Source organism: Lipotes vexillifer, unplaced genomic scaffold, assembly GCF_000442215.2.
Source record: "Lipotes vexillifer unplaced genomic scaffold, Lipotes_vexillifer_v1.1 scaffold584, whole genome shotgun sequence".
Taxonomy (NCBI): Eukaryota; Metazoa; Chordata; class Mammalia; order Artiodactyla; family Lipotidae; genus Lipotes; species Lipotes vexillifer.
This window is the reverse complement of record NW_006783036.1, coordinates 1467042-1476522: the sequence shown is the minus strand read 5'-3', so window position 1 is coordinate 1476522 and position 9481 is coordinate 1467042. Positions and strand designations below refer to the sequence as shown.

The window sequence follows — 9481 nt, the reverse complement described above, 5'->3', positions numbered from 1 at the left end:
ACCGCCGCCCGCGGGGCTCCTCGGCGCGGCCGCCGGGGCCGGGGGAGCATGAGCCCCGCGACCCGCCGGGGGACGGCCCGGGCCCGACCCGGGATCTAGACGGCCGTGGGGGAGGGGAGCCGCCCTGCCGCGGCGCCGCTCCGGAACCGCCGGGCCCTAGACGCCGCTTCTCCGGCCCCCGGGACCGCGCTGTTTTGTTTCACCCTCGCGTTGTGCAGAAGTGAAGTGAAGTAAAATGTCCACTAGGACCCCGCTGCCGACGGTGAATGAACGGGACACTGAGAACGTGAGTAACCTAGGCGACTGCCCCGGGCCAGGTCTGCGCGCGCAGTCCCCGGGAGCGCGGCCGCAGCCCTCGCCTCGCCGCCGGCGGGTCCCCAGGCCGCGGGGCTCTGAGCCCGGTGGACGGCCGTGGGCCCCGGGAGGCGGCCTCGGCGGCCCGTTTCCCGAGCGCGCGGGCCGGAGAAGTGCATCCGCGATTACGCCGGGGGCTCGCTTCGTAGCGAAGCCTGAGGGCCGCAGCGTGGCCGGCCGGTGTCCTGAGAGGCCGGTGGCCGCGCGGTGGTCTCTCCGAGCGTGTGTCGGGTCCCCGCAGCGTACAGGGCTTATTTCCACTAAATTCACCTTTTAAATTAGGTAGGCAGCTCATGAGAGGCTGTCGGGTTAAAAACACGTTTGTGGTGGTGATTAAACGCAATCGATTGGATCGAGTGGACTGTCCGTCATGGCTCGTTCTTTAAGTTGTCTCGAACTAAATTTAGTGAGTCACTAAACTAAGTGACAGTCACTAAAACTAGGTGCGCACTGAGGAATCTTCTCGGCCCCCTTCGATGCAACTCCGAAGCTGTTCAGAAGTTCTTGGAGAGAGCTAAGACTTTGTCAAGGAGTAGCCCCGTTTCCTTACGAATCTGTTTTGAAGGAGCTGGTTAAGCACATTTCAGAGGAGGATGTGTAGTCAAGCAGCCCTGCCACCCACTGCCTAGCGGAGGGCCACCCACTCTGGGCTTAACTTTCCTCCTTCCCCAAAAGAAGTTGGCTTAGATGAGCTCTTAGGTCCATTCTGGCACTCACATTCTGTGATTCTGTAAAAGGAACCTTTGATTTTGTTCACGTAAACCTTTTCAAAAGGCCAGGAACAGCAAGCAGTTTTAGGGCCTGACAACTTGTAGTAGAAATTCCATTAGAGAAATGTTGACTCTGTCCAAGTGCATTCTGAACTCTTCTCTAGCACTGGCTTCAGGACTGTTCCAAGCTACCTGTGAGTTGTCTTCTGTTAAAAACAAAAATATCTAAAAAATAACTCGTAAAGAAACTTCACTGGCCTTTTATTTTAAGTGTTATGAGGTAATTCCTGGCAAGAAAATGCTATCACTTAGGAAAAGCTTCCTGGCTCTGCCTGTGTTCATGCTTTCAATTACGTCCTGAGACCTTGTGGCCTAGTGGTATCAGATGCCTTCATTTTAATCTTCAGAATGCCACTTGTTTGCTGGATAGCTGTCAGGTGATTTAATCTGTTTACGTAAACCTTGGTCTAAGGCATCCCTTCAGTATATTAAGGTGTGGTATTAAATGCTCTTTAACCTGGTAAATAAGTAGTATGTTCCTTTACCTGAGATGGTTTAGAAAGTTACATAAAAAGTAGTAGAAAATCTAGACTAGGTGAGTCAGTGAACTCATTTTCTCATAGACCCTTTGAAGAACCTAATTCTTCATCATTTTGTTGTTCTTTGACTACCCTGTAGGGCGGAGCAAGCAAAAAAGTGAGTTGATTAGCTTTGATCATTGACTTCCATTGCAAAATCTTACATTGAACCAGAGCAGGAGCTCCATACTTACTGAATAAACTGAAGCCAGAAACAATCATAGCAGGTTTGTTATAATGAAGGATTTACACCAAATGGGTCTTTACCTTGTTCTCTGTTGAATTTGTTGAATTATGTTGTTGTCTTTTTGTGTCATTAGGAATTACTAACTTTAAAAACAATGTAGGGTATGGAGTATGCCTTTATTCTCATGGAATGTATTTAAAATTGAATTTTTGACAGTGCTAAAATAAAGGTTTGTAGCACATCATTGCATTAATTCACCATGCCCTGCTTTTAACTCCGGTATTGACATGTTCTGGAAGTAGTTGTGTATCTTTTACAGTGTGGTGCCCTTGTGCCAGTGTTACACGTCTGGCATATACCATATTATTTATCTACCACTACTGAACTGCTAAGTGTTAGACTTCCTGCCAATCGAGTGATGAGGGTTCAAGAATGATTGGGAGTTCTCAGTCTGTTGGGCATCTTTTGTTAAAGTTGGGTATATTGAGATAGAACATTCACTCTTTTTAAGTGTACAGTTTGATGAGTTTTGACAAATGTATAATCACGTAATCACTATCACGGCCAAGTTAGAGGACGTTTCCATTGCCCAAGAAGGTCCCTTGTGTCTCTTTACAGTCAATCCCCTCTCCCTTCCCCCAGCCCCTGGCAACTACTGATCTGTTATCTGTCTCTATAGTTTTACCTTTTCTAGAACGTTATTTAAATGGAGTCAAAGAGCATGTAATCTTGTGTGTAGCATCTTTCACTTGGCATAATGCTTTTGAGATTTATTCATGTTTGTGTGTGTATCAATAGTTCACTCCTTTTTATTGCTGAGTAGTAATGAACTCATTGGGTGTACTGGTTTTTTAAAATCCATTCACCAGTTGATGGACATTTTGGCTGATATGACAAATAGCTTTGTCTTTATATTTTGTAAAAAGACTCTCCATTTTGCTTACCCTAGGAATCTTATTTAAATTTTAAGTAAATATAATTGTGGTAAGAATTTTGCTTATAGATCAGGAATAATAAAAGGCAGATAATTTGCAAGAAGAATATTATCTTCATGCTAGTACACTACTCTATTTTCATTTGTTTGATTTTCCAAATGTGAGTATTCACCTTTAGCTGATAGGTATATAAAAAGATAAACTGGGTCTTCCCTGGTGACGCAGTGGTTGAGAGTCCACCTGCCGATGCAGGGGACACGGGTTCGCGCCCCGGTCCGGGAAGATCCCACATGCCATGGAGCGGCTGGGCCCGTGAGCCATGGCCGCTGAGCCTGCGCATCCGGAGCCTGTGCTCCGCAACAGTGAGAGGCCCGCGTACCGCAAAAAAAAAAAAAAGATAAAACTGTTATCAAATCATTTTAAAACTCAGAAGGACTAGTCAGACAGTCAGACCTAATGAGGATGTTGAGGCTCAGAGAGATGACAGGAGCTGCTTGTGACTACTCACTGTTTAGCAGCAGAGCCTGTCCTAGACCTCAAGTCTCCATTTCAATCCTCTCTGCTGTTTTGTGTAGCAGGCTGTTTCTCAAAAGCTATGTACTAATTATTCAACTAGGGAGATGTAGTTGTACCAATACACAGAGTATAATTAAAATAAGACTTTTAAAAATGTTTTGCTATGGAAAATTTCAAACAAATAAAGAGAATTTAATAAGTATTTATCAGTGGTTCTCAACTGGGGACAATTTTGCCATGCTCCCCCCCCCCAGTGGACATTTGACAATGTCTGGAGACATTGTTGGTTGTCACAACTGAAGAGCGTTGCTACTGACCAGAAATGCAGCTAAACATTTTACAGTACATAGGACAGTGCCCCCTGGCCCCTCAACAAAGAAATATTTGGCCCAAAATGTCAAGAGTGCCAGGGTTGGGAAACCCTGGTATCTGGTTAGCACCCCCATGTACTCAACAACTCAATGACCAGACTTCTTTTATTTGTTCTCTCCCCAAGAAGCAAGCTCAATACATCGTATCATTTCATCTCCAAAGCTTTTAGAAGAGATAAAGCTTCTTTTAAAAATGTAACCTTAATCCCTTTATCATAATTTTTTAATATCAAATATCCAATCAGTGCTAGTTTCCTCAGTTGTCTTTTTTTAAAAAACACTTTGTTGAAATTAGAATAAATCTTGCTTCCATATATTATAGATGGCTAATATGTGAAACGATGCTTTTTTAAATTTATTTTTTAATTCCTTCACAGATGAGTCTTTTTTTTAAATAAAATACTTATTTAGTTGCACCAGGTCTTAGTTGTGGCTTGCAGGGTCCTTAGTTGTGGCATGCGAACTCTTAGTTGCGGCATGCATGTGGGATTTAGTTCCCTGACCAGGGATTGAACCCAGGCATTGGAAGTGTGGAGCCTTAGCCAGTGGACCACCAGGGAAGTCCCCAAGATGCTTTTTTTTTTTTTTGGCTGAGTTGGGTCTTAGTTGCGGCATGCGAGATCTTTCCTTGTGGTGCGTGGGCTCTTCGTTGTGGTGTGCGGGCTTCTTTGTAATTGTGGTGTGCGGGTTTTCTCTTCTCCAGTTTTGGTGCTCGGGCTCCAGGGCGCTTGGGCTCTGTAGTTTGCCGCACGCAGGCTCTCTTGTTGAGGCGCGTGAACTCAGTAGTTGTGGTGCGGGGCCCAGTTGCCCCGCCACATGTGGGATCCTAGTTTCCCAACCTGCGTTCCCTGCATTGCAAGGCGGATTATCTACCACTGGACCATCAGGGAAGTCCCCCAAGATGCTTTTTTTTAAAGGCAACAAAAAAGTTTGCATTTTAGTTTATGTTCTACAGTTGACTTGTATAGAGGTCATGGACAAATCCTGTTTGTGTACTGGTAAAATTAGAAATGTATTTTTCACTTACATTTCAAAGCATATGACATTTTGTAAGTAAGCCTGGGTTATTTGCCAAAAGTACCAGAGGTCCTGGAGGGCTTTGCCAATTTAGCAGCTCCTGGTGTGTGTGCACACCATGTACTTACTTATTATTAGTTAATGCAGACAGTCATCAGAATTCCTTATCTCTGTGAAATAAATAAACTGATGGTGTTATTGTCTAGCCAGCTGTTGGTTGTATGAGACTATTAACCTGTTAAGATCTGCCTGCTATGATTGTATGACACTGTGCTAGACTCCGTAGAGGATATACCTAGGAACCATATCACTCCCCTGCCTTAGGACTTCCTAGTCCCTGCAGAACAAAGCACCCCGAGCTCTGTGAAACTAGTCTGTAAACTCTCAAACTGGAACAAACACCACAGTCACCTGGAGGGCTTATGAAAGCACTGATTGCTGGGCCTCACCCCCAGACCTTGATTCTACCTTCGGGGCCCTAGAGTTTACATTTCTAACAAGTTACCAGGTGATGTTGATGCTGCAGGTCCAGGAACCACACTTTAAAGAATTGCTATCTTAGTATTCAGTGAAGACTTGCCGACTAAACAGTGTTCCTTTAGGTTGTATTATGACTACAGAAAAGAGATTTCAATGGTTTCAATAACATTTTCAGTTTCTTTGAGTTTTTTTTGTGTGTGTGACTGCATTGGGTCTTGCTGCGCGCAGGCTTTCTCTAGTTGCGGCAAGCAGGGACCACTCTTCGTTGCGGTGCGCGGGCTTCTCGTTGCTGTGGCTTCTCTTGTCGCGGAGCATGAGCTCTAGTCGCGCGGGCTTCAGTAGCTGGGGCTCGTGTGCTCAGTAGTTGTGGCTCACAGGCTCTAGAGCACAGGCTCAGTTGTGGCGCACGGGCTTAGTTGCTCTGCAGCATGTGGGATCTTCCTCTACCAGGGCTTCAACCTGTGTCCCCTGCGTTGGCAGGCGGATTCTTAACCGCTGAGCCACCAGGGAAGTCCTGATAGTCCCTGTTATCTTTAATTTCAGAGAGGATTGTTCTGGATTCTAAAACATAGCCAATTTTTTTTTTTCGTCTGTGCCGTGTCTTAGTTGCGGCATGCGGGATCTTTTAGTTGCGACATGTGGGATCTAGTTCCCTGACCAGGGATTGAACCCGAGCCCCCTGCGTTGGGAGCACAGAGTCTTAGCCACTGGACTACCGGGGAAGTCCCCATAGCCAAATTTTATCCCTGGAATTTGTTTCCAACCTGGAAGTAAGAGTCAGGGAGTACAGCCGCTTCTGATCACCATTGGGAGGACTGAAGCAGAAATTCACTTGTCTCACATCCATTTTAAACTTTCAAAATAAACAAGGAGAAAACAAATCTCTTCCCTGGCAATCTCCCAGCTTTAATGTTGTCTTACGTAGGAATTTAAAGAATGTGCTTGGAGTTGGTCTACAAGTAGTAATAAGGGGTTTGTGCTGACCCACATGCACCTGCCTGAACAGTAATTGAGAGGGCAGAAGTTGGCACTGGAAGAAAATGACTTTTTTGGTGGGAGTCCAACTTTTTCTTCAAGCTAGAGTTCTTTAGCACTGCACTTTAGTCACCTGAGCTGCTTGGCCATGGTTAGTCTTATACAGTCTTATGCAGACTAGATAAGGCATTGTTTCTGTGGGTTACCTGGGATCTTGGTGTTCAGAGTTGAAGCTTGAATAAAAGCTTGAGATGTTTTGTTTGTATTTCTTGCTAATAGTTAGGTGTTGCTTGGAGGTGGAGTTGAAATATTGTGGGGTTTGTATTATGGACATTTTACATGAAAATCTGTATTGGAAGAATTTAACATGAAGTTCAAGTAAGCTGAACCAAAGGTTTTATTTTATATAACCCCATTCTTTCTGTAGTCAGTACCTTTATGACTTCATTGAGTACAGTAGCAGACTGGAATGAGGGTCCTGGAGAGGAGCAGACCTAGAACCATTTCCTAGCACAGCCTTTTGCCCTTAGCCTTGCCATTCTTTTTCCAGAAGAATAATTTAAGCTGGGCAAGCAGCTTTTGTTGTTCAAGATACTTGAGGTGTTTCTGATGGCATTCTGTTCACGTACTGTCTCCACCTCTTTCCTTGTCTTCCTTCCCTTGTGTAGCCCTTGCCTACCCTAGGCTTGCCTTGGTATTCATAGGCACGTGTTAGCTTTACTAGTGGAATGGATTAAAGGAACTTATATTTTCTTTTCTTAAAAGAAGGTTGCCTTCTAGACATTAAGGATATTCAATGATAAAGAACCTTCTACATACCATGGTAATGTATTCTAGTTGCTTTTTCCATTTCTGTTAATTTAGGTCAGGTGCTTAACATTTATATCCTGCTTATTGTATAGTTGTCCTACTTATTACTGCTGTGGAACTAGCCAGTCCACAACTTAGTAGTGTAAAACAACAAGTGTTTCATTATACTCACAGATTTTGTGTGAGGAATTCAGACGGGAATGGTTTATGTCTGGGACTTCAGTTTGGAGGAATAACGAAGGGCTGGGGGATTTGAGTAGCTGGGCTGGAAGATCCACATCCTAAGACTGCTTCTTCACTCACATATCTGGCACCTTGGCAGGTATTGTTAAAAGGCTGGGCTCAGCTGGGACTTGGCCAGAGTGGCTACATGGGCCTCTCCAGCATGGAGACTACAGTGTGGTCGGACACATGAGGTGGCTCGGTGTTTCAGCAAACAAGACAGAAGCTGCTTGCCTTTTATGACCTTGCCTCAGAAGTCACATAGTATCACTTCTGCCATTTATTCTTAAAATGTTAGAGCAGTCATGGGCACACAGATTCAAGTGGAAGGGACATAGACCTTTCCCTGTAATGGGAGGTATGTCAAAGGCTTTGGGCTCATGTTTTCCAACCATATAATAGTAACTCTTTGGGTTTATAATCTGACCTATAGCATCTTTTGTGTGACCCTGGACAAGTTATTTAACTTCTTCATGCCCCAGTTACCTCATCTATAAAGTGGGATTGGTAGTAGTAATGACCTCATAGGGCTGTTATAAGAATAAGGTCTTCCATGCTGTGGCCTCCCTTACCTCTTTGTCCTCATCTCCTATCTCTCTGCACCCACTACATTCATAGACCCAGGTGTCTTCTTGCTGTTCTTTGAACACACCAGGGACACTCCAACCTCAGTGCCTTGACATTGGCTCTTCTCTTTGAACACTTTTCTTCCAGATATCCACATGGCTAACTGTCTCACCTTCTCCTCTTTTCAAACATCAGCTCAGTGAGTCTTACTCTGACCATCTGTGGCCCTCGCAACCTACCTAATCCTGATCTGTTTTTTTTTTTCATTGCATTGTTACCTTTAACATATTACATAATTTGCATATTTCTTATGTTTATTGTATTTTGTCAGTTTCCTCTGGTATACTGAAAGCTCCTGAGAGCAGGAATATTTGTTTATTAATACTATTTCAAATACCTAGAACATGCTGGTCGTTTATTACAGGTGAAGAGTAAATAAATATCGGTCGAATTAGTGATTAAATGAGACAATATGTGTAAAGCATTTAGAATGGTGCCTGATTCATTATAAGTAATAGCTAAATGTTAGCCATCATTAGTGGTTTGTTTACTGGTCTTTTCATCTCTCATCTCTATGTTGTCATTTCTCTCATTTCTCGTGTCCTGTATCTTCAGCCTCTTCCCTCAGTAGTTCCAATGAATTCATCTTCTTTCTCCTTTCTTAAAACCTCAGATAGCTTTCTTAAAGGGAGACTTGATGGAAAGAGTCTGGGCTTGGAAGTGAGAGATAAAGTGGGAGCCTAGGACTGTGGTTGAGGGAGAGATTCTGAAGACACTTCTGAGGAATAGTGGACCAGATGAGGAGCCAAAAAGGAGCAACAAAACATAAGAGAAATTGGGATTTGGAGTTACAGGTTTGCATTTGAAACCGGTCTTCAAATACAAGTCACTTAACTATGGGCAAGTTAATTACTTGTCTGTGCTTCATTTAAAAAATTTTAATAATTAAAAACTTCAATTGATATAATCGACATATAACACTGTATTAGTTTCAGGTGTGATTTGATATTTGTATATTTTGTGAAATGATCACCACAATAAGTCTAGTTAACAGTTAACATCCATCTCCACATATAATTACAGGCTTTTTTTTTTTTTCTGTTCATGAGAATTTAAAAATCTGCTGTCTTAGCAACTTTCAAATATATAATACAGTATTATTAACTATGGTCACCATGCTGTATATTACATCTTTTTTATTTAACAAAAGAGAATAACACCATCTATTAAGGGTTGTTGTGATTGAAGAAACTAACACGCATAAAGTGCTTGGCCCAGTCTACTCCATATAATGGAGGTTCTTCAAATGTTAATTCCCTCTTGAGATAGCTTTTGTAGTGTTATTCTAGAAAACTGGATAATCTGAACTCTTTGGTTTAGTATTCAAAGTTCTTGACCCACTTCTCTAGCTTTTTTTTTTTAACTGTTCACCTATATAAACTTAACACTACAGCCAAACAATTCTCCTTGGCTGTCTCTTCATCTAGCAGTTTCACAGCTGCTGGTTGCCAGGTCCTGTGTACTAAGAATACAGAGATGAGATAATTCTTACCCTCAAGGAGCTCATTGTCAAGTACTTTAGTGTAGGAATTAACTAAGCTAAGCAAGGGGATGCAAGACAGAGAAGTACCAGCCTAGTCAAGAACATAAATGTAAGAAATTGCCAGCAATCATGATATCAAGGAACTAAAGCCATTTTGTTTTTCAGTGTTAGTGGCATATGAAAGACTTGTGAGAGATGAAACTGGCTAGACTTGAA

General features: G+C 43.1%; 1 protein-coding gene across 3 annotated transcripts in view; it reads left to right on the top strand.

Moving 5' to 3' along the window:
- The first annotated feature begins 71 nt into the window (after positions 1–71).
- MARK3 (microtubule affinity regulating kinase 3) overlaps positions 72–9481 on the top strand; it is a 105321-nt gene continuing 95911 nt past the window's right edge. The window contains exon 1 of one of the 3 annotated variants that reach the window (XM_007455605.1): positions 72–286. In XM_007455605.1, coding sequence (XP_007455667.1) covers positions 236–286 — 51 coding nt within the window. In that variant the 5' untranslated portion in view covers positions 72–235. The remainder of the gene's footprint in view (positions 287–9481) is intronic. The other 2 variants (XM_007455604.1, XM_007455603.1) reach the window with 2 other exon arrangements.